This window comes from Pinus tabuliformis, chromosome 9, assembly GCF_031772625.1.
Source record: "Pinus tabuliformis cultivar Carrire ecotype Pingquan chromosome 9, CPIR1, whole genome shotgun sequence".
In the NCBI taxonomy this organism is placed as follows: Eukaryota; Viridiplantae; Streptophyta; class Pinopsida; order Pinales; family Pinaceae; genus Pinus; species Pinus tabuliformis.
This window is the reverse complement of record NC_142307.1, coordinates 1,656,754,147-1,656,779,732: the sequence shown is the minus strand read 5'-3', so window position 1 is coordinate 1,656,779,732 and position 25,586 is coordinate 1,656,754,147. Positions and strand designations below refer to the sequence as shown.

Sequence of the window (25,586 nt, the reverse complement as noted above, 5' to 3'; positions counted from 1 at the left end):
TCCGCACTTAATACATCTAGATTAAGTCGGCTGGTCTGTAAATTTACCCGCACAGCTACTTCCTGTGCACAGTTAATACATCTCGATTAAGTTACGTGGTATGTCGAGTTTCATCTCTCCGGAATTAATACATTTGGATGAAGTTGGGCTGTGTCGGACCGCAATGTTACTTTGGAGATTGATCTCTCCACAGTTAACACATTTAGATTCAGTTACTCGGCATGTGATCGAAACCCAACCACAGTGACACACTTCTCAGTTTGTTTATCGACAATAAATACAACTGGATTAAGTTAGTTTGGCTTTGATCCAATCCCAAGTTGCTTAGATTTTTTTTGAGAGTAGGCAGACTTTTTCCCTTAATTTCTTAAATTCTAACAGGAAAACATACTATTTCTTAATTGAAGAATACAAGGTCTTTCACTGAAATGAGAAATCAGACGTCTGAAAAAACCAGAGCTTTTCAGCATCCAAAATTTAACATAGAAATCAAAATTATATAAATTTTCGTTTGAGGGATATAGCCTGCTATTGCAACAATAAACTGAAAACTAGAAAAGCCACTTTTAAATTAAATAAAAAGAAAGTAAATAAAAATCATCATCGGTGACTCTGATTCCTCTTGCAAATAGCTCTCTGTTCCTTCCCGGCCAGCAGCCTAGAACCGAGGAGGCCCAAATGAGCTTCAATGCCTCGCATTCACCTATCATCAACCACTTACATAGAGTTGGAGTTCATCTAACATAATGAGGATCTCCTCGACTTCATTACCGTCCAGCAGAAGTTTCCCGAACAGAACAGCATTTTAAGTGCCAATAGATATCCACCATCCACTGTATACATAAATTGACTAAACCATCGTAGCTGTGGCAAGCATCTAGAATCAATCTAGACCCAATCAACAATTTCATTCGCCACCTCAGTCTCAGTTAATCAGCCACGTTCCCCTATATTTTCGTGTTCATCCTCCACAATTTCGTCTTGAATGGATTGGGGTGTATGAGAGCAGAAGAGCCTCACTGAGAATCCCACCCTCTGCTGGGCTCTTGAGCCAACTTGATCCCTGCAACACTGTATGAGCTTTAGGCATGTTACAGTTGTTTTGCACCCGCGAACCCAAGAACCAAACGAAGAGCAAGATGCAAGAGGTACTGTAAGAAACAAAAGTTGAAGTCCTGGATTTGGGCAATAGAGCTAAGTGAGTGGACACTGGATTATGGAGTCGGTGGGGGGGGGGGGGCCGGCTGTGGGAATAGGGCTAAGTGAGTGGACACTGGTTAATGGAGTCATTGGGGGTAGAGAGAGCAGGTGACAAGGAGAGTACTTGAGTTACCAGGAGAAGGAGAAGGACAAGGCTTTACATCTAGACACTAGTCATAAAGGTTCAATAGAGCCAGGAAGGAGGAGAGGGCGAGAATGGTCGGGCAGGGGGAAGACTATGTAGTCAGAAACGAAAATGGAAAAGCAATAAAAGACCAGACTGGAAAGAAACTTAGCCGGTTGATCAGAAACCAGAGAGAGAGAGAAGAACTTGTTCCATAAGGAAACAATCAACTAGAACGAACAAGCATGGAGATGAAGTGAATTTATCTGCAGTGTTGCCCATTTTCTACAGTAAGCTGATGTCTCTAGAGAGCGTCGCCCGCCACTAGTAGTACATAGTGAGAGGGTTGCCATACGCCCTCACCTGGCTGGCACCCCATCCCGCTGGGAACCCATGTTTGGCTTACTTAATTGGGTCGTGCTCCATGCTTTCGGAAGCAGTTTCTAACAAAAGAGAAATGAAATCAACAATATTAAAATGGGCATAATGATAATTTCAACATTGTTTTCACTAAGAAAGATAGATTTCTCAGAGGTCGCTTCCCACTGGATCGCTGAATTTTGCAAGTATACAGTATTTGAGTGTGATTAAGGGTATATGACTACTTTTACCCGTAATAGGTTCAAGGATCAGGAAAACAACAAACTTTAAGCCGTAAGTCAATTTTTGATAAATATTGCGGTGCTCTTTATTATGATTATTATATACATAGAACCGTCGATTAAGATAAATACAATGCAGTACACACTCAAGTTTGTATATTTTCAAAATTAATATATATTTTCAAAATTAATATCAAATAGAAATGAAGAAACACGTTTTATATGAGATGAAAATATTATGTTTTTTTCCTATAAAAGTTTAAATTTCAATTAGAATAGTATTTCGTTTTAAATTTTGATTAAGTCGTATTTTAAATAATATATTTCAGGTGAAACCGTTTAATAATGATGGTAAATGATATTATTTTTATTTTTATTAATATTATTAATGTGTTTATTTTCTTATTTTGTAATATAACAAAATTGACTTAAAATTCAGTAAACATTTACAATGAAAGTAAAAAAATATTTTACGAGGGAAATTTTTTTTTTTTTTTTATTAATATTATTCATGCGTTTATTTTCTTATTTGTAATATAACAAAATTGACTTAAAATTCAGTAAACATTTACAATGAAAGTAATAAAATATTTTATAATGGAAAAATTATTTTCACAATATAAGGTTATATTAAACTATATTTAAAAATTAAAAATAAATTAAATAAAAAAATAAATAATATATATGTATATGTATATTATAGTATTTTAAAAATTTAATTATTTTATATCTTTTTTAAATATATATCTACTAAATAACTATAAAAATCAAATTTTGATGTTTGGTACTAATAGATTATGATTTTTTATAAATAACAAGAATTAATTAACTTACATTTTGAATAATACTAGATAGTTATTATATTTATTATTAATAAAGAATTAAATTAAGAAAAAATGGAAAAATTTGCACATATAATTCTTGTTAATGTTTTAATAGTGATGAATAAATGTAATTTATTTTGTTTAAATTACAATTATGTTTTTAACGAGAGACATTTCCAACTATCTTTGAAAAGTAATAATAAGAAAAAATTAACTTTTCTTTTTTTTCCTTCAATGATTGATTTTTTATGGTATAATTATTTTGTTAGGAATAAAATTTATCCCTATTCTAACATCATTAATTTCTCAATCTTTGAGGACACCTACTTGACAATGCATAAATTAGAAAACAACCTTGAAAATAACTACTATCATTAATTTCTTAATCTTTGAAGACCCCAATCTCACCACGCATAAATTAAAAACCAATATTATAAATATATGAAGAGACAAATTTCTTCAACCACCTTGAAATAAATTTAAAGAAACTTAACATAAATATCATAAATCTAAAATACATATAAATTTTATTAATATATATACAAATAAATTTATTTTTATTTTATTGTTTATTTATATATTTTAATATATTTTTTAATTAAAATAATTTTATTATTTTAATAGAACTTTATTTAATATTATTATAACAATATCTATCTATTATAATAACTAATTACAGAAGTGTAAATTTAACAGCTACCCCATAAATTAAAAAAAGACATGAAAATTCTTAACATGCGTTGCCTTTAACTTTTTTAATTTCTCAATCTATTTACTTAAATTAAGAAAGGACATAAAAATACGTTCTTAACATGCGTTGCCTTTAACTTTTTTAATATCTCAATCTATTTACTTTTGCTAATAGAGTTTACATTTGTATTTAGTTCGCTTGGTTGTCATCTCAGCCCAAGTGGGATGAAGTACATTGGATTGAGCCCTAAATTGGATTAAGTACATTGGTTTGAGCCCATGAGAGTGGGGATTTCTGACAAATCATTAAAAAAGTGGGTTTGGACTAATTCAAACACGGCTCTTCTTTAGAGTTTCCTAATTCCCAGCACCTTTGGCCTGTGGGCGTCTGAATCCTCAAGTAAAGGGGTGTCGTAACTTAACTTCTTATCACTGTATCATAAACGTATTCTTTTTAGAGAGACTATTTGAACTAGGTTTAATCAAAAGATTTAGATTTAGATTAAGAATCTTTAGATTTATATTTCTTAGTTGGAACAACAGAGACTATTAGAATCCACCCTACTTAAGCTTCTTCTAGGTTAGTCTCTATGCCCCAGCCACACTCTGTCTATCAACACGTCTAACTCTTGTCTAGCCTTGTTAATCGGTTAATCAAGCTTAGTTGTACTGCTGGTAGTCCATAGTGTAGGTTCCATTGAGTAAGTGAAAGCCTTAAGCAAGACATGGTAACGACTCCCTTTCCTTATATATTCGATTATTTATGAGAATTAGTTGGGCTTGCGGACCCGGAAAGCTGGGGCTAAAGGGGCGAATCACGTCGTAAATGTAGACTTCGTAGATTTTTGACAAATCATAAAAAAGATGGGTTTACACTAATTTAAACATGGCTTGCCGGGCTGTGATCTCAGCCCAAATCCGATGAAGTACATTGAATTGAGTCCTCCAAATTGGGTATTTTTGACAAATCATTAAAAAAAAATGGGTTTGCACTAATTTAAACATGGCTCTTCTTTAAACATGGCTCTTCTTGAAAAATCATAAATGTAGATCTCGTAGATTTTTTACCAATCATAAAACATGGGTTTACACTCATTTAAACGTGGCTCTTATTGGAAAATCGTAAATATAGATCTCGTATACATTGATAGAAATGGTTAGCCTTTAACTTTTTTCATCTGTGGTTGAGACTGAATCCGAATCGTACGACCACCCATAATAAATTCAAAACAATCAAGAAAAAAAGTAAGTAACGACAATATGCATTACATCAACTTGCACTTAAACATACACAAACCCTATGGACTACATATGACAAACTATTTTCCCTTTTCTTTATCCTGCAGCTTCGGACATACCAGGGTCATATAAAATATATCGTAGTTTTCAGTAGAATCCGTTCATGATACGGCTGTTTCTGCTTTCACTGGAATACCCCTCCTGTTACTTCCTCTTCTGTTACTACCTCTCCTGTTACTGCCCCTCCTGCCTCTCCTGTTACTGCCCCTCCTGTTACTGCCCCTCCTGTTAATACCCCTCGTATTACTACCCTTCCTGTTACTGCCCCTCCTGCTACTGCCCCTCCTGCCCGTCCTGACCCTCCTGTTACTGCCCCTCCTGTTACTGCCCCTCCTGTTAATACCCCTCCTATTACTAGCCATCCTGTTACTGCCCCTCCTGTTACTGCCCCTCCTGCTGCCCCTCCTGTTACTGTTACTGCCCCTCCTGTTAATACCCCTCCTGTTACTACCCCTCCTTTCACTGGAATACCCCTCCTGTTACCATGCTCAAGCTCTGACGGATCTGTTGCCATTTTGTCTAAAGATTCCTGAGGTTTCACGTGGAAAGATTCCACAATCTCTTCCAAGGTTTTGCCTTTCGTTTTCGGAACACAGAAGTATATGAAGATTGAACAGAGAGCCGAAACAGCTAAGAAGAGGTAGAACGTTCTAGGCACAGTCATTGCTTTGGAAATGCTGAGAAATGTCATTGAGACCACCCCACTCATGCCTCGTTCAACGGCCACCCCAAGGCTGGCCGCCTTGGCCCGGAGTCTAAGAGGGAAAATCTCGGCTCCCAGCACCCAGTTAACAGGCCCCATTCCAACTGAGAATATCAAGAAGTAATTATATTTAGTATAGTTCAGAAATGCAAATTGATCATCCAAAAAATGTTGAAAGAAAAAGATGAGTTTCATGCCGGTTGGAAAGCCAGAGGAGGAAAGAACAAATAAACACAAAATGGTTAGCTGCTGCTTAATCACTCTTGATTCTCCCATACTTGATTCTCTCATTTACTTACTGGGCTAGTTTTTTCTTGTTTTTTATTACAATGACCGAGTTACAAATATATAAATATCAAATTTAGTAAATATGAAATTATGCATACTCTAATTATACCGGACTCTTCTCCACCGACTACTTCATACAAACTCACACTCTTAACTATTAACCTTTATTCTCTTGGCTGTTAACCTTTACCCGTTACCCTGGAAAATATGTTAAAGTTTATTGAACTCGGAAAAATCGATCACAGTAACTTATAATATATTTTCTTAAAAACGCCTATACACCAGCTTTAAACCTAAAACGACTCTACCCCAGCTTTAATCCTAAATTGTTTCAATGGCAACGCCCTTGCCTCCATCAATCCTAAATTCAACAACCTGTGAAAAATAAAAAAGTAAGTAGGAACAATATGCACGGGAGAAATACAAAAGAAAATGGTCTAGCTGAAAGCATGGAAACAGTTGAAATTCACATTTTCTCTACACACAAAGGGCTTTGCATCAACTTTGAATCTAAGCCGTTACAGTAGTACCCTTGCCAACCACTTATTCGAACTCGAAAAAATCGTAAATATATTTATGAAAAAAATTAACAAAAAAAAGTTAGACTCAAGAAAATATGTTAACTGCTGAAGATTTAGACGTATTTGGCAGCCCTGACTGCTGAAGATTTAGAGGTATTTGACAGTCATAAAACTTTTCTCCTTATAGACTCTTAGTGGATAATTACAGGTGGAGTCGTTAACAAAAAAAAATTTAGACTCAAGAAAATATGTTAACTGCTGAGAGGTATTTGGCAGCATAGATTGCTGAAGATTTAGAGGTATTTGACAGTCTTTTTTGCTTTTCACTTTATAGAGTCTCTTAGTTGGTAATTACAGGTAGAATGGTTTTCCTTGAATAACAGTGATGAGCCAGCTTATATTCTCAGATATAATCCATTTCAAAATTAAATCATAATTTTTTTTTCCAAAACATACTTAATTCAAATAAGAAATAGAAAGGAAAACTACCAAACTGGGACTATTAAAATGAGTATTAACGGTATACGTAGATAAAAGACAAAATAAGGCTTAAGAAATGAGTATTGACAGTATACATAGAATATATACAAAGAAGGCTGAAGAAATGAGCATCGAAAGTATGTACTATATATGAACCAGAACAAACAGAGCAGGAAAAACTCTTATGGGACAAGTACAGCAACAACAGAAGTAAACTGCCGAAATAAGTTCAGTATGCACAGAATAAAAATGCAAAGAGCCTGATGAAATAAATATTGACAGTTATATACACACACAATAAACACTGTAAAAGTTGCCAAACTTGTCATATCCAGACCATCTGATCGGTCGTCTATTCCAATCAAGTACTCCAAACATACCGTAGCCGAACAGAATTGAGATGGTGGAGGCCAAAACTGCATATGCAATCACAAACTTGTTTCTGGGAATCTTCTTCGTTGGCTTCGAACTATCCATATCCATGGCCTCCACGGCCTCTTGCCCTTTCCCACCCTCGGAATCTAGAGCTCCAGCAGCTGACACCATTGTTGCTGCTGTGTTTGCACCCTAGAGGATGGGGATCCTTGATTTATATTCTTATCGCGCACCTCTGGGAGTTGAATCCAAGATCAAAATTCGTGGACATAATTTCTTCGACAAATACTTTCCGGGGATTGGGTTGATGTCTTTGTAAATCATCTACCCATGACTTATGCCAATGCGAGATGCCTCATCTCCATGTGCATGATACATGTGAACTGATCCATGACTTATTCCAATGCTAGATGCATCATCCCCATGCGCATGATACATGTGAATTGAATTAATTTAAACCACTATTGAGATTTGAATTTTCACAAGAAGTTTTGAAATTTTTCCGCCCACATTATTTTGAATTTGGCCGTGGATGAAGCCGCTGAATCCAAAAATCGATGGGGTTACCGGCCAGAAGTCGAATCCCATATCCACCACTGATACCAATTTTTTGAGTCTTTTCTTCAAAGATGAGGCAGAGTATGTGGATCCGGATCCGGGGCACTCGTTTCAGGCCATACGAGACCAGTTTTTTTTGGCTCTGAGAACACCTCGGCGGATCCTGCACCCATGAATAGATTCGCGACCAGGCAACTTCCTTGCGGCGTCCCAACATGTCTCAGACTGTCATGAATGGCTTCAGACCCGAGGTTGTTCCCGTATATAACACTCTCGTAAGTGAGTTCACAGTATTCGGTCGGTGGTTTGCTTCGGTACCGGCCTTGACTCAACCCAACAGACTCTACATTCATTCTGCGACTTCCCATGGAGCCACCAGCAATATCCCCAAGGTGTTGGCCAAGGGATACCCACAGAAAACCATCTTTGAATCAATAGTCGAGTCGGGTTTGTCATTCGAGATTTATTACCATAACATCCCGGCCACTCTGTTCTACAAAAATCTCAGAAAATCCAAGTATATTGGCGATTTCCACTCCGTACTCGGCTCAATTCAAGGCCCATGCCAGGAATGGGAAGTTGCCCGATTATGTGGTTGTGGCGCAGCGCTACATGGATTTCAAGCTCTTCCCGGCCAACGATAACCATCCTTCGCACGATGTAGCTGAGGGCCAGAAATTCATGATGGAGGTGTACGAGATGCTCAAATCTAGCCCTCAGTGGAATGAGACATTGTTCCTTATAACTTATGACGAGCACGGCGTATTCTTCGATCAGATTCCCACACCTGTGAAGAACGTGCCTAGCCGTGACGAAACTATCGGTCTCGACCCCTTCTGTCACGCCCCCAATTCTTTTTTCGTTTAATTGAGCGGGTGCGGCACCGCCTAAGTTATTAAGATGTTCCATCGTTAATAAACTTTACGAACTACGCCTTAACAATTCATAATCAACATGAATTCATATTATTAATGTGCGGAAACCATTAACAATATACAATAATAAAATCAACTCGGCAATAATAATAATAATCAATCTTTTTATTATATATGCGAAGTTACATGACCGGGAGCCGCGCTCAACCGGCGTTCCATAAACGGGAGGGCGCCCGCCCGTGCAAGAGCGCACGGCGGTCTGCCAAGACTCCACCACAATACAACTTACAACATATAACATACACCTCTTGTGTCGTTGGGCGGGCGGGCGCACCCGTGCACGAACCCACCGCCAACACACAACAAGATATAATAATACAAGACCGCACAAACTCGGCGTTGGGCGGGCGGGCGCACCCGTGCACGACCTTTGCCCACGCCACAACCCAATCCAAGTGCGATATCCGTATGCGCCACCGAAACCTCTACACGACCCTCACCCGGCTCGGCGGGTGTCGGGAATTTCTGGTTATTCTAAACAAAATACAGTGGAAAAAATCCTCTGTTTCCACTGTTGAGAATTTTCTGATAAATTCCGAAACAACAAAAAAAATATGAACAGAGAGTAATACTCTGTTTTCGGGATTTCTGATAATTCAAAAACACAAGAACAGAGCATAAAATAATACTCTACTTTGCCTCAGGATCAAAAACTGATTAAAATAATACTCTGTTTTAATATAGCGAAAACAGAAAAAAAATTCACTTTGCTGCAACTGGTGTTGCAGCAACGCAGTTTTTTTCAGTTGCTGTAACTTGTGTTGCAACAACGTTGTTCGTGGTGTTGCGACAACGTAAATTTTTGACGTCAAGTATTTTTTGAGTTACGGTGTAACAGCAACAGGGATTTTTGACGTCAAGTATTTTTCGACTTACGGTGTAACAGCAACAGGAAAAAAAAAACTTCTATTTATGAACAATAAACTAACTGATAAAATAAGTCTTCCTCACGTAGAGGGATCTACACAAAATATTATGCTAAAGAGCATCTTCCTCTTGACAAAGGGATTACAACAGGAACGCTTCAGTTCCACAAAACAACTATCTCAGAAAATTTCAGCACTGTTGTGCAATACAAAAAAAACTCTCTTGTTCTAGACTGCTGTGTGTTACAAAAGGACTTTCAATCTATATTTTTCTACACTGCTGTGTCTGCATTTTATAGTGCGGGAAAGGGTCATCACTGCTTTAACATGCTGATGAAGTCTCTGCTGCTCATGATTAACAGATTTGAATTTTTGCTGTATTTCTTGAGTCGGTGGTGATGAAATCTATGACTGATAAATGCTACGTGGGCTCGAGGCTAGTTCTTTTCTGTTTCAGCCGTTCTGCTCATTAATACAGTTGTTGAGAAGTAATGGTGTAGCGCTGGATCTGATCTTTCCTCCTTCGTGAACTCAAAAATAATTAAAGAGTGAAAAGATGGTAATGGCGGTGGCTTAAAAGATCAAGAATAAATGTGGGGCGCCGGATCAGGACAAATGAATAAAATAGCTGCTGATGTTCAACTCTTCACTGCAGTTCTACCGCATATACACCGACTCATTTATAAGTCCTCTATTGCGGCTCGCTGATGCGATATCGGCGATCACTCATCGACGATGTCCCGCATCGCTGCTGCTGCACAGCAGTTGGAATTAATATTCCAACACTCCCCTTTTAATTTCAACTGCTGGGCGTTCAATCATACCCAGACATTTCATAAAAAACTCAAAACTTTTCTGATCCAATGGTTTGGTCAGAATATCAGCAACCTGCTCCTTCTCTGTTGTCATGGGAGATTTAATTCCATATCTCTTCCTTATAAGAAGATCTTCATCAAAGAATGACTGTTAATACAGTTAAGCAATAATGATAAAAAATTACAGGCTCCCCTTTAGTATATGCATTATCTTCTTTCGGCAGAATCTTCTCAAAAGAAACTTAGATCGACTGGAGAGCTCAAGGGACTTTCGAACTGTATTTTTTTCCTTCTCCATACTTGTGTAGCTTTCTTTTTTTGCATGGGTCTAGCTTGTGTAAAAGCCCATGTCAAGTTACAGTCACGTGCCATATGCCCAATGTTAGGACACTTGAAGCATTCAACATTGTTCATGAATAAGAATTCATGATTTCTTCTTGCAAAATTGTTTCTTGGAGATTGTCGGAGACTATAACATCTATCTCTATGAAATGCTCTGCAGTCTTTTGCCATATGACCAAAGTTTGAACAAGAATAACAATAACCAAAAAATGAACTTTGATACCTGGTATATGGAGGTTTCCTTGATGTACTTCTGAAGCCTTTCTGCCTTGAAATTCTTTGCTGATAACCATTGCCTCTCGCATCTTTGTCGTCATCAACATTTCTTCTTGGAGCTGATTTTCTACTTGGAGTAGGATTTCTTCTATTGTAACCTTGATTTTTCTCCTTGCCTTTGCTGGAACTAGGGGCATCACAATTTCTTTCTGCCTTCTTTACATCTCCTTTGCTTAAAGCATTTTCATTTTTGTTTGAGGGTTCACATACATACCCTAGTCCTGATTTATCATATGGAGATCTGTGATAGCTGAGCATATCATCCAAGGCTTGAGAGCTCTTCAAGATTTTGTTCATCCCTTCAACATTTTTTCTAAAGAGGACAATATCTTCTTCCAATCTTTCACACTCATCATTCTTCTTTGTAAGTTGTTTCTTAGTTTCTTCCTTGCTACAAGTAGCTTCAGCTGCTACTATTTTAAGAGAGATGATATCTGTCTTCATTTTGGAAATTTCTTCATCTTTTGCTTGACTGCTCTCCATTCTCTTCTCAGCTTCTTGTGCCTGCTTCCTGGCTTCTTGTAATCCAGCCTTAAGAGAGGAGACCTCTGCTTTGTACTGTCTAATCTCTTCTACAAGTTTGTTCACTCTCTTGTGCCTTTGTTCAAGTTGACTTGACAAGATATCTTCCTGCTTCTTTGCTTTATTCAACTGATTTGTCATGGATATGACCTCTTCATGATGCTTCCTTTTGCATTGATCAAGTTCCTTCTTAATCTTGGCGAGCTCTTCATCCCTTTCTTTTACTTGAAGCTTGATGAGGTCAACCTTCTCATTTTCAGCTTCTATGATAGGTTCAGAATTTCCTTGTTGACTGATTGTCATGGTCAGTGCTCCCTTTGCATGAAGGTCATGAAGTCTGTCCCATATATCCTTTGCTGATGAATATTTTTCTATATTATTATTTACAGAATCAGGCAGTCCATCCAAGATTGTCTTTGCTGCTTTTGCATTATGCTCCTTAGATTCTCTATCCATCTTGCTATCATCAATTACTGATTCCCAAATTTCAATCCCTTGAGACTGTACGACAGTCCTCATTTTTATTTCCCACATATCAAAATTTCCATTAAACCTTGAAGCCTCAAATAGAATGCTTTCAAGTTGATTGTCTTCTATTTTGGGAGTAGAGGGAGACACATTCTTAGCAGGATTGGTGACTTTCTTCTTTGACCTTGCCATTTCACTGAGTATCTTAAAATAACTGATTGTTTCTTCAACAGCAACACAGAAAATTAATCTGAAAATACCTTGACGGCGTTTTCACTTTGCTGGATAATTTGCTGCAGTAAGAAATCTTCTTTCAGCTTCTTTGATGTCTTCAAATAGCCTGGTCAAGCTCTGATACCATGTCGGGAATTTCTGGTTATTCCAAACAAAATACAGTGGAAAAAATCCTCTATTTCCACTGTTGAGAATTTTCTGATAAATTCCGAAACAACAAAAAAAATATGAATAGAGAGTAATACTCTGTTTTCGAGATTTCTGATAATTCAAAAACAAAAGAAGAGAGCATAAAATAATACTCTACTTTGCCTCAGGATCAAAAACTGATCAAAATAATACTCTGTTTTAATATAGCGAAAACAGAAAAAAAAATCGCTTTGCTGCAACTGGTGTTGCAGCAACGCAGTTTTTTTCAGTTACTGTAACTTGTGTTGCAGCAACGTTGTTCGTGGTGTTGCAGCAACGTAAATTTTTTACGTAAAGTATTTTTTGAGTTACGGTGTAACAGCAACAGGGATTTTTGACGTCAAGTATTTTTCGACTTACGGTGTAACAACAACAGGACAAAAAAAAACTTCTATTTATGAACAACAAACTAACTGATAAAATAAGTCTTCCTCACGTAGAGGGATATACACAAAATATTATGCTAAAGAGCATCTTCCTCTTGACAGAGGGATTACAACAGGAACGCTTCAGTTCCACAAAACAACTATCTCAGAAAATTTCAGCACTGCTGTGCAATACAAAAAAACTCTCTTGTTCTACACTGTTGTGTGTTACAAAAGGACTTTCAAACTATATTTTTCTGCACTGCTGTGTCTGCATTTTATAGTGCGGGAAATGGTCATCACTGCTTAAACTTGCTGATGAAGTCTCTGCTGCTCATGATTAACAGATTTGATCTTTTGTTGTATTTCTTGAGTCGGTGGTGATGAAATCTATGACTGATAAATGCTACGTCGGCTCGAGGCTGGTTCTTTTCTGTTTCAGTCATTCTGCTCATTAATACAGTTGTTGAGAAGTAATGGTGTAGCGCTGGATCTGATCTTTCCTCCTTCGGGAACTCAAAAATAATTAAAGAGTGAAAAGATGGTAATGGCGGTGGCTTAAAATATCAGGAATAAATGTGGGGCACCGGATCAGGACATATGAATAAAATAGTTGCTGCTATTCAACTGTTCACTGCAGTTCTACCGCAGATACGCTGACTCTTTTATAAGTCCTCTATTGCGGCTCGCTGATGCGATATCGGCAATCACTCATCGACGATGTCCCGCATCGCTGCTGCTGCACAGCAGTTGGAATTAATATTCCAACAGCGGGCTCATCCACCCGAGTTGCGGTAAACTGCGCCTTCTCCAAGTGCGCACTACCTTGTGTGACAAAGAGCGATGTCCGATCGGTTGATGCTCCAAATGAACTGCAGGTCGCCATGTTTATACGCACACTACCTTGTGCGTTGTCTCCTGGCCGACGCTACAAAACATAACAATGAACGCCCCTTGCCTTCGTTTCTCACCGTCGGCTCGGTTATGTTCATCGCCCATCATCCATCGCATATAAACATGGCTTCGCTCGCCCATAACTCACGCGCCTCTTATGCGATGGTGACCAACACTTAGTCATTTTTGCGAGTTGGAGGAGCGCGCGCTCGGTATGAACCGCAGGGCGTTACATCCTCCCCCACCAGAAGTCATTGTCGTCCCGACAATTCCTGCTCTCCTCTTCAAATTCCTGTCGTACTTCGCGATCTTGTTCTTCCATCTCCAAAGTGAATCCCCCATTTCCCAGCTGTCCTCCTCTGGTGCATCCTTCCATCTGCAAAGAAATTCCCGTCGCATGTGGCAACCAACTCCTGTAGTTCTGAGACTCGAAATCTTCTCCAACTCTAGTCCTGGTCTGTCCACAATCCCGGCTGGTCCTCTTGTCGGTTCAACCCTCTATGGATGGTCTGAATTGTTAGGATATTCCGACACATAGGAAATAGTTAAGTTCAACTTGGTCTAGTATAGAGTTAGGTATAGAGTTAGGTAAAGTGTGTTTCTTTACCGTTGTACATTTTGTAACTTACAATCCGACGGTCACGATATGTAGTGATCTGACGGTTCACTCTCACCTCGGTATTACCGACACTTGATCCGTGGCTTGACATCTGATTGGTCCATGAGTTCTATTTAAAGCGCATGGAGGGTCATTGTTCGGGTAATCCATGCATGAGAGAAGCTTATGTAAATTTTCATTCTTTGATTAATAAATTGCCTGTAGTACCCACGTTGGGACAGGCCGTGGACTGTTTCCCTCTTTGAGGGTTTTAACCACGTCAAAAATACTGGTGTATTAATCTGTGATCTGGTTGTGAGTGGTGTCCTTTTGGTATTCTTTCTGAGGAACTTACCCTGTAAATTCCTACATGGTATCAGAGCTATTTGAGGGCCGCGTCCGTTGGTGATCCAAATCTGAAGCCGATAGAACTGCATGCGGCTGTCGTTTCCTAGATCTGTTCTTTCTGACTGCTTTCGGGCCGAGAGGACTGCTTTGTTGGGTTTGGAGCATCTGTTCCAGTGGGGAACCCCTTTCGTTTCACGCGAAAAGGTTTCCGGTAGCCCTAGCTGCGTCATTTTTCAGATCGGGAGGTATACAGTGTTTTTGCAGTTTACTGCTATTTTCTCTCTGCTTATTTCGGTTTAAGTTTATTTAGCCTTTTTTTTTAACTGGATCTATACGTTTCATTTCTGCGTATGCTTTTTGCCCTGCGACTCTGTGCGATCTGAGCAAATCAGAAACAGAAAGGAAGGATTTTTCTCATGCGTATGCTCTTTTCCCTGCACCTTAGTGTGATCTCAGAAAATCAGAAACATTGAGAAAAATATTTAGTTTTTCGGCTAAAGCTAACTTTGAGATTTTTTTTAAAATTTCTAGGTTTTTGGCTAAAGCTAACTTCGAGCCGCAAAGTTCGTTTTTCTTTGCATATTCGTGTTGGGTTTTGTGTTTTGTAGGGAAAAAGAGCTTTCTCAAGGCAAGCACGCAAACCAAGGCCCCCCCCCCCCTCTCTCTCTCTCTCTCAAATTTTTTATATAGATCAATTGGTTCAAAGCTATTTTAAGAGAGTAGAGGTCTTGGGTTCAAGTCTCCATTTTGTGGGGGCAGATTTTTTTTCATTCCCGCACATTCGCGCACTTTGCCGGCAACTTCAACAATTGTTTTTTTTCAAAAAGCCATAACTTCTTCATCCGGAAGCCTTTTTTAGAGCCGTTTTTTTTAAAACAGCCTAATTTTTCGAGATCTATCCATTGGAACACTTACTTTCAGCATCTTCAGCTTCAATTAAAAAAAAAAAAAATGGAAAGTCCATGCCAAGTCATTCTTGACAGCACTAACTACTTCCAATGGGTAGCCTACATGGAAGATTTACTTAGAAGTAAAGGTCTCTTCACAATAGCCACAGACCAAGAGAAGAAACCAAAAGATGAAGACAAGGCTGCAAAATGGGAAAATAGATAAGATCAAGCACGTGGTTTGATAGGGATGTCTATTTCTCCTGATCTTAGATTCCATTTTGCAGAACTTGAGACTCCTCATGAAGCATTGGAAAAACTCGCTAAAGTTTTTGGGATTAAAAATGAAATTAGAGCCCATCAACTTGAAAATGAGTTGCTTACTTTGGATCCTAATAATTTTTCTTGCATTGAAGATTTCTTGTCCAAATTCAAGACCCTTAGATATCTCTTGGAAGGTGTTAAAGTTAAGAAAGAAGATGGTAACCTTATTTATTCCATCCTTACTAAGTTGGGACCAGCCTACTCTGTATTTGTTTCCACTTTCCATTCTACAAGGGAAGCTTTCATTTGTCAAGGAAAAGACTACAAGGCCCCTTCCTTTGACTCCTTTTGTGATTCCTTAATAAGAGAACAAGAAAAACTCTTACACCTTGGTCTTCTTAATCTTGGAAACTCTTCCAAGAAAGCGTTAGCCGCCCAGCAGCAACCAAATTCAAAGAATCCTAAGAAGTCATATCCTAAAAAGAATGGTCCTAAACCAAACAAGGGTCCTAAGCAAACTCAGCCTCAAAATGAAAGATCATTTCAGCAAAGTGATAAGACCAATAAAAACAAATGGAAGAAGACTGATAGACATTGTAACTTTTGTAATCGAGATGGCCACTTAGAATCTAAATGCTTTAAGAAGATGGAAGCCTTGGAAGCCGCAATGAAGAAACATAACATCCATGTGGAGCATACTTCAACTTCAACTTCCGGAATGGCACTTTCTGCATGTCGTTGTCAATCATCTCAGTCTGGTTATGCATTAAATGTATCTTCTTCTTCTCCTTCTCATGAGTGGCTCATTGATTCTGGAGCCTCTTATCACATGGCCAAAAACCAAGCCATGTTTTCTTCTTTAAATGATTGTAACACCAAAAATATATATGTTGGTGATGATAGATCTCTTAATGTTGTAGGGACTGGAACTGTTCATCTAGACAATGGTCAGTTTAATGATGTATTATGTGTTCCAACCTTATCCTGCAACCTTCTATCTGTATATCAGATAACTCATTCAGGTGAAGGTAAAATTGTTGAATTTTCACCTCATGATGTTGTAATCAAGGATCTAAGAGATCCTAAACAGATTCTAGCTACTGGTATTGCTGATGATTCCACAAGGTTGTATAAGTTTCACAACTTTGGGTCATCAAATCTTCCCTCAGTATTTGTTGCTCATAATGATGAAGTGAGCAAACTTTGGCATGAGCGATTTGGTCACTTAAACTATCGCTCCCTTCAGCATCTATGTAAAGAAAATATGGTGACAGGTCTTCCTATGGTATCTTGCAGAGATGGTGTTTGTTCCGGATGTGTACTCGGAAAACATCATCGGGACAGTTTTGACAAACGTGCCTCTTGGCACGCCTCAGCCCCTTTACAGCTTGTGCACAGTGATTTATGTGGTCCACTTCCTGTTGCTTCTTTCTCTGGCTGCAAGTATTTCTTAACTTTCATTGATGATTTCTCTAGACGCACTTGGGTATACTTCTTAAAACTCAAGAGCGAAGTATTTAACACATTTTTGGCCTTCAAAGCCTTTGTTGAAAAACAATCTGGACATCAAATTCTTAAGCTAAGAACTGATAATGGTGGAGAATATGTTAAAAACACATTCATCAACTTTTGCACCGAAAATGGAATTCAAATGCAACATACTGTTCCATACACTCCACAACAAAATGGTGTAGCTGAAAGGAAAAATCGCACCTTAAAGGAAATGGCTAATTGTATGCTGCAATCTAAAGGACTCAGTCTTAGTTTTTGGGCCGAAGCAATTAATTGTGCAAATTTTATAATCAATCGCACTCCTACTAAGGTTCTAAAGAATATCACTCCAGAAGAAGCTTGGAGTTCCATTAAACCAGATGTAAGTCACTTTCGTGTTTTTGGAAGTGAAGCATGGGCCCATATTCCAGATGAAAAGCATAAAGCTTTAGAACCTAAGAGTGAGAAATGTACTTTTGTTGGATATTTTGAAGATGTAAAAGGTTATAGACTTATTCCATTTAAGTCCAAAAATGTTATCATTAGAAGAGATGTAAAATTTGATGAAAATAAATCGGCCTGCGAGCCTAGTCCGGCGGATGTGCCACCTCTTCCTATCTCTTCTACTTTTGAAAACATTTCTTCTTCAGATGATGAAAGTGAGGATGATAATCCTCCCCCACCTTCTCAGGATCCTCAACTTCCAAGATGGGTCCGTGCTACTCGGGATGCAGCAGGTGATCTTGCCGGTGATCCTACAGATCAGCGATGTACACGTTCTCAGTTTGAAAGAGCCTCTTCTTTACTGGCTCAAGCTCCAGTAAATCATGATCCTGACACTTTTGCAGAAGCTTCAGGCCATCCACATTGGGAAGCAGCTATGAATGAAGAATATCATTCATTGTTGACAAATGATACATGGGATCTTGTTCCTCTACCAAAGGGACGCAAACTTGTAAGATGTAAATGGGTTTACAGAACCAAGTATGGACCAGATGGGAAAATTGATAAACATAAAGCTCGTCTTGTTGCTAAGGGCTTTTCACAGGTTGAAGGCATTGACTACACTGAAACCTTCTCCCCTGTTGCCAAAATGAACTCTATCCGCCTTGTTCTTTCCCTTGCTGCCTCTTTAAAATGGGAAGTCCATCAGATGGATGTTAAATCTGCCTTCTTGCATGGGGACTTGCAGGAAGAAATCTATATGGAACAACCCATTGGCTTCATACAAACAGACTCCAGCCTTGTTTGTCGACTTAAGAAATCCCTTTATGGTCTCAAGCAAGCTCCTCGGGCTTGGTATGCCAAAATGGATAGCTTTCTTTTAGAATCTGGCTTTTCTAGGTGTCATTCTGACAATACTGTTTACACCAAGAAAGTGGGCAACTCTCTTATCATCCTTGTTCTTTATGTTGATGATCTTATCCTTACTGGTAGTGATCCCAACCTTATAAACCATGTGAAGTCTAGCCTCAAAAGGAAATTTGAAATGACAGACTTAGGACACTTACACTATTTTCTCGGTCTTCAAGTCTTGCAATCCAAGGAGGGTATTTCCCTTTCCCAGTCCAAGTATGCTTGTGATATTCTTCATCATTTTCACATGGAAGACTGTAAGCCAGCCCCTTCTCCCTTTTAGTCTGGAGTCAAACTTTCAGTCTCTTGTACTTCTCCTGAAGTTGATGCTACCTTATACCGTCAACTTGTAGGAAAACTCTTGTACTTAACCCATACTCGTCCTGATCTTTCCTTTGCTGTTGGCCTTGTTGCTCGTTTTATGCAAAACCCCCGTGAAAGTCATTGGAAAGCAGCTAAAAGAATACTTCGTTATGTTCGAGGTACAATACAGTTTGGGATTCATTACAGTGCCAAAGCAGCTCCTCTATTAGTTGGTTTCACTGATTCTGATTGGGCTGGTGACCCTGATGATCGGAAGTCTACTGCCGGTTATGTCTTCACTCTTGGTTCAGGACCTATTACATGGGCTTGTAAGAAACAGGCTGCCATTTCTCTTTCGTCAGCAGAAGAAGAGTATCGTGGTGCCGTGGAAGCTAGTAAGGAAGCCTTGTGGCTTCGTCAGATCCTATCAGAGTTTGGCTTTGAGCAGCAGCATCCAACCACACTTTGGTGTGATAATCAAAGTTCCATTCAGCTATGCAAAGATCCAGTCCAGCATCAGCACAGTAAACACATTGAACTACACATGCACTTCATCAGAAAGCTCATTCATGACCATGTTCTTGAAGTGCAATATTGTTCAACAGATGATCAGGTTGCAGACATCTTCACAAAGGCTCTCACAGAGGCGAAGTTCACTAAACTTCGATATATGCTTGGAGTTCAGGAAGTTGTCACTAAGGGGGGATAGGCTCTAGTGCCTCCTTCCTTCTCCTATTGTGTCATATTTGTAAATCCTTCAATCCTATCCCAAGTTGTTCTTAAGGGGGATGTTAGGATATTCCGACACATAGGAAATAGTTAAGTTCAACTTGGTCTAGTCTAGAGTTAGGTATAGAGTTAGGTAAAGTGTGTTTCTTTACCGTTGTACATTTTGTAACTTACAATCCGACGGTCACGATATGTAGTGATCCGACGGTTCACTCTCACCTCGGTATTACCGACACTTGATCCATGGCTTGACACCCGATTGGTCCATGAGTTCTATTTAAAGCGCATGGAGGGTCATTGTTCGTGTAATCCGTGCATGAGAGAAGCTTATGTAAATTTTCATTCTTTGATTAATAAATTGCCTGTAGTACCCACGTTGGGACAAGCCGTGGACTGTTTCCCTCTTTGAGGGTTTTAACCACGTCAAAAATACTGGTGTATTGATCTGTGATCTGGTTGTGAGCGATGTCCTTTTGGTATTCTTTCTGAGGAACTTACCCTGTAAATTCCTACATGAATCAAGTCTACATCTCTTCAACTGACTCACATGAAAAACTGGGTGTTTCATGTTCATATGGCGTGGAAGCTCCAGCTCGTAAACAACTTCCCCCACTCTCTTCTTCACTCGGAATGGTCCCTCATACTTCCGTGTCAATTTGCTCGTTGTCCCCTTGGCTGGCTGAAACTGCTCCCCGGTAATCCTGAGAAACACCATATCTCCCACACCGAAGTGTGCCTCCCGTCTTCCACGATCAGCATACTTTTTCATCCTCCTTACAGCATCGTGCAAGCGTAACCGTGCTAACTCCAAGGTCTCATCCCAAACCTTCATGAACTTCCTCGCATGAGGACTTCTCAAGAAGCCTCCCGTCACTAGGGTATGCGGTGCAACCGGCATCTGTCCATTTACCAACTCAAATGGACTATACCCCATCACGGAACTCTTTTGAATATTGTAGCTAAACTGAGCAATATCCAAGAGTTCGGGCCAATTCGTCTGATCAGCCGTCACATAATGTCGCAAGTAGTCCTCCAGCAATGCGTTGATCCTCTCAGTCTGCCCATCTGTCTGCGGATGGTAACTCGAACTCATCAACAACTCTGTCCCGACCAACTTGAACAATGTGGTCCAAAATCTCCCTGTAAAACGCGGATCTCTATCCGACACAATACTCAACGGCATCCCCCAATACTTCACTATGTTCTTAAAGAACAACTCCGCAGTCCGCTCGGCTCCACAAGGTATCTTTGTAGGAAAAAAGACATCATACTTGGAAAAACGATCAACCACGACCATAATCACATTATACCCCTGAACCTGTGGTAACTGAGTGATGAAGTCCATCGAGACGCTCATCCATGGCCTCTCTGGAATCGGTAAAGGCTGCAACAGTCCTCCTTGTCTCTGAGTATCCGATTTATCCTGCTGACAAATGATGCACGTATGTACATACTCCTCCACATCCTCTCTCATCTTCTCCCAAAAGAATCCTCTCTCCAACAATGCCAAAGAACGACGCTGCCCTGGGTGGCCAGCCCACGGAGAATCGTGGCACTCCTTCAAAAGGTGTCTCCTGAGTCCGGATGACTTTGGAACATAGAGTCGGTTTCCAAAGAACAAGAACCCGTCTCGTAGAAAGAACTTTCGTGTCTTCCCCTCCTTTATCTGCTTCACTATATTCTGCGCCAAAGTATCGGTTTCAATACTTTCCTTGATCTTATTCTGCATCTCTTCTGACATCTGAACTCGACTCCTACTCCTTGCTGCCCGGTCTTCTTCCTCCTCCAATGCTGCAAGTTGTCCCTTCCTGCTAAGGGCATCTGCTACCGCATTGTGTCTACCCGGTCTATACTCGATAGTCATGTCGAATTCTGCCAAGAAGTCCTGCCAACGAGCTTGCTTTGCAGAAAGCTTCGGTTGTGATGCAAAATAACTTGTTGCAACGTTGTCAGTCTTGACAACAAACGACTTCCCAATCAAGTAATGCCACCACACATGAAGACAATGGATGATGGCAGTCATCTCTTTCTCATGGACCGGATACCTCCATTCTCTATCCTGCAACTTCCGACTCTCATATGCCACCGGATGCCCATCCTGCATAAGAACCCCTCCTATGGCAAAATCTGAAGCATCAATGTGTACCTCAAACGGTCTCTCGAAGTCAGGAAACTTCAGTATCGGTGCTGTAACCATCCTCTTTTTCAAGTCATCAAATACCTCTTGACATTTTCTCATCCAACTCCACCTCTTGTCTTTTTTCAATAAGTCTGTCAGTGCCGATGTCACCTTGGAGTACCCCTCTACAAACTTTCGTTGGTAGTTGGTCATGCCCAAAAACACCCTCATCTCATGGACATTCTTCGGTTCAACCCAGTCCTCGATCGCCTTCACTCTGCTCGGCTCCATCCGTATGTACCCTTGACCAACAATATGCCCAAGGAATGGAATCTTGGTCTGAGCGAACACACACTTAGACTTCTTCAAGAACAACTGATTTGCCCTCAGTGTCTCGAATACCATCGCCAAGTGTTTCTTATGATCCTCCATGTTGTCACTGAACACCACTATATTGTCCAAGTATACTACTACGAACGAATCCAAGTATGGTCATAGAACATCGTTCATCAAAGTGAAAAACGTAGGAGGAGCATTGCACAAACCGAATGGCATAACAAGGAACTCAAAGCTACCATACCTTGTTACTATCGCGGTCTTCTTCTCGTCTCCTTCAGCTATCCCCACCTGATAATACCCATGCCTCAAGTCCAGCTTGGAAAACACTCGGGTTTTCGCAAGCTTATCAAAGCAAACAACAGCCAATGGCAAAGGATACCTGTTCCTTACCGTCTGCTTGTTCAATGCATGGTAATCACAGCACATCCATAGTTCATTCGAATCATTCTTCCGCTGGAACAATACCGGAGCTCCATAAGGGGACCTTGAAGGTCTAATGAAACCTGCCTCAGTTAACTCCTTTAACTGGCGTTTCAATTCCTCCAACTCAGGTCCTGACAACTGATAAGGTGCTTTAGCCGGGGGTTGCTTTCCTGGCTCAAGCTCAATGCTATGGTCCACTGCACACCTTGGTGGAAGTTTCTTCGGAAGCTCATCAGGCATCAAATCCGCATACTTGGTAAGCACATCAGATATCTCAGCTGGAACAGGCGTCCCCACTCCATCACCTTCAACATCCTTGAACATCACCGCATATGTCTCCATATTTGAATCCTTCATAGCCTTCTCCAAACTCAGTGCCGAAACATGCTGCACCTTGACTTCCCTCCTTTGCCTATGAGTGGGCAAAGTCCAAGTTTGTGATTGTCCAACCAGCACCACCTCATCACATAAGGGGACAACAATAGCCTTGTTGCCCTTCAAGAAATCTTGTCCGAGTATCATATCCAAGTCGTTCATCTCCATCACCGTGAAGTCCAACTAACCTTTCCAGCCTTTTATCTGAACAGGTACATCGTGTACCGAACCCGCCACCTTAGCTCTAGAGTTCACTGCCTTGACCTCCATATTTGATGGGGTGATCGTCAGCCCAGCCTCTTTTGCCAACCGTGTCGTCATAAAGTTATGAGTGGCACCCATGTCCACCAGAGCTTGAATGGTCTTGCCATGAACCATCAAGTCCACGAAACCCAGACTGTTCATCCATGATTTCTCCATAACCTTATCAGCTTCACCTGTCATGAGCAACCCTGCTCTATCACGCTTCACCATTTCACCTTCACTTCTTTCAGCAGCTTCAACACCCTGTGAACCTGCTTCATCAAGCTTCTTCAACCCTGAATCTGCTCTGATACCACCTGTCACGCCCCCAATTCTTTTTTCGTTTAATTGAGCGGGTGCGGCACTGCCTAAGTTATTAAGATGTTCCATCGTTAATAAACTTTACGAACTACGCCTTAACAATTCATAATCAACATGAATTCATATTATTAATGTGCGGAAACCATTAACAATATACAATAATAAAATCAACTCGGAAATAATAATAATAATCAATATTTTTATTATATATGCGAAGTTACATGACCAGGAGCTGCGTTCAACCGGTGTTCCATAAACAGGAGGGCGCTCGCCCGTGCAAGAGCGCACAACGGTCTGCCAAGACTCCACCACAATACAACTTACAACATATAACATACACCTCTTGTGTCGTTGGGCGGGCAGGCGCACCCGTGCACGAACTTCGCCCACGCCACAACCCAATCCAAGTGCTTTATCCGTATGTGCCACCGGAACCTCTACATGACCCTTGCCCGGCTCGGCGGGCTCATCCACCCGAGCTGTGGTAAACTGCGCCTTCTCCAAGTGCGCACTACCTTGTGTGACGAAGAGCGATGTCCGATCGGTTGATGCTCCAAATGAACTGTAGGTCGCCATGTTTATACGCACACTACCTTGTGCATTGTCTCCTGGCCGACGCTACAAAACATAACAATGAACGCCCCTTGCCTTCGCTTCTCACCGTCGGCTCGGTTATGTTCATCACCCATCATCCATCGCATATAAACATGGCTTCGCTCACCCATAACTCGCACGCCTCTTATGCGATGGTGACCAACACTTAGTCATTTTTGCGAGTTGGAGGAGCGCGCGCCCGGTATGAACCGCAGGGCGTTACACCTTCTTTTTCAAATTTGATAGGTTAGGGGTTCGAGTACCCACTATCGTGATTTCGCCATGGATTGGCAAAGGAACAGGTTTAGACTCTCTTGGCGCTATCTTCTTCCCTTCATCCATAATTTGATTATTTTCCATAACATTGAGTATTATATTAAATAAATTGTTGTTGTAGTGGTACATGGGGCTAACAGACCATATCCATCTTCTCAGTTTGAGCATTCATCCATTGCTTTAACAGTCAAGAAGTTATTCAATCTACAGTTCGATTTCCTGATAAAAAAAAATAATCTATTCAATAAACTATCTTTCACCTCGTAAAAATTAAGATAATTTTATTTCTTTCTTTTTTCTTCCCTGCTTCTATGCATCTGCCTTTAAGATTCATCCATCCTACACGAATTTTTGCACCGAACATGAATTTTACACGTTAAAGTGGGTTGCTGCCGGTTATGCCTGCCCTCTTTTCTTTCAAGATATGCGTTATTGAGAACAACATTAATTTAAAACCGCTAACCCTAATTTTGGTTAAGATTTATACGTTAAACGTTACTTTCCTAAATAGTGTCATTGAAGGAAGGGAATGGGAATGCCATAGCGAATTTTATTACTTAATTTTATATCAAAGGAATAGGAATTATGTGGAGTTAGTATGCGATGTAAGAAGTTAAACCATCACTAGGTGCTTGGTAAAGATTCACTAAGTTGATTAATATCTTCTCAAGATTTATTATGCTAATTAATATCTTTTATAATGGGGATATATTTCAAGCTTAGATTGTATGTGAGGTAAGAAAGAAAATAATTACTGGATGCTTTGTAAGGATTCATTACGTTGACTAATAGATTCTCAAGATTTATTATGCTCATTAATATTTTTAATTTATAAAAAAGGTTTGGGATTATATTTCAAACTTAGATTTATTTTAATGTTTCAAAATTAATATATTTGAAATTTTCTTTATATGGTTGACCAGTGTTATTGGTTTTATATGTTTGATAAATTTTATTTTAATTAGTTATATGGAAAATTGTTTACACTTTTTGTATTTTAAGGTTTTCCAAAATAAAATATGAATGATATTTTGTCTCAATTTTATTTTTTTACATATTTTGATGTGAATTTCAATATTTATATTTAATTTATTTATATTTTTAATAAAAATGTAAAAACAATATTGTATGGTTATAAGGAATACGCCTTGCTATTTTGAACTATTATTAAAAAAATAATAATTAATTAATTAATTAATAAAAATGTATATTACTATCAAGCAACAAATAAAATTTGTGTGAGAATAAAATATCAATCTATTCATATTCATTTATGGGGACTTTTGAACTCTAGGCTATTTAACCTTATATGGTGCCACAAACATTTTTTTAGCCTTGAATACTTTACTA

General features: G+C 39.5%; 1 protein-coding gene and 1 pseudogene across 1 annotated transcript; one reads left to right on the top strand and one right to left on the bottom strand.

Annotated features, from left to right (window-relative positions):
- Nucleotides 1-4,514: 4,514 nt before the first annotated feature.
- On the bottom strand, nt 4,515-7,305 carry LOC149155223 (uncharacterized). The gene is made up of 2 exons (XM_089445186.1): nt 7,112-7,305; nt 4,515-5,546 (listed from the first exon to the last, which is right to left on the bottom strand). Exons 1-2 carry the CDS (start codon nt 7,275-7,277, stop codon nt 4,864-4,866), a joined length of 849 nt encoding a protein of 282 aa, XP_089301312.1. The 5' UTR covers nt 7,278-7,305; the 3' UTR covers nt 4,515-4,863.
- Nucleotides 7,306-7,448: 143 nt separating this feature from the next.
- Nucleotides 7,449-24,503, top strand: LOC149155222 (non-specific phospholipase C2 pseudogene; annotated as a pseudogene).
- The last annotated feature ends 1,083 nt before the right edge of the window (nt 24,504-25,586 follow it).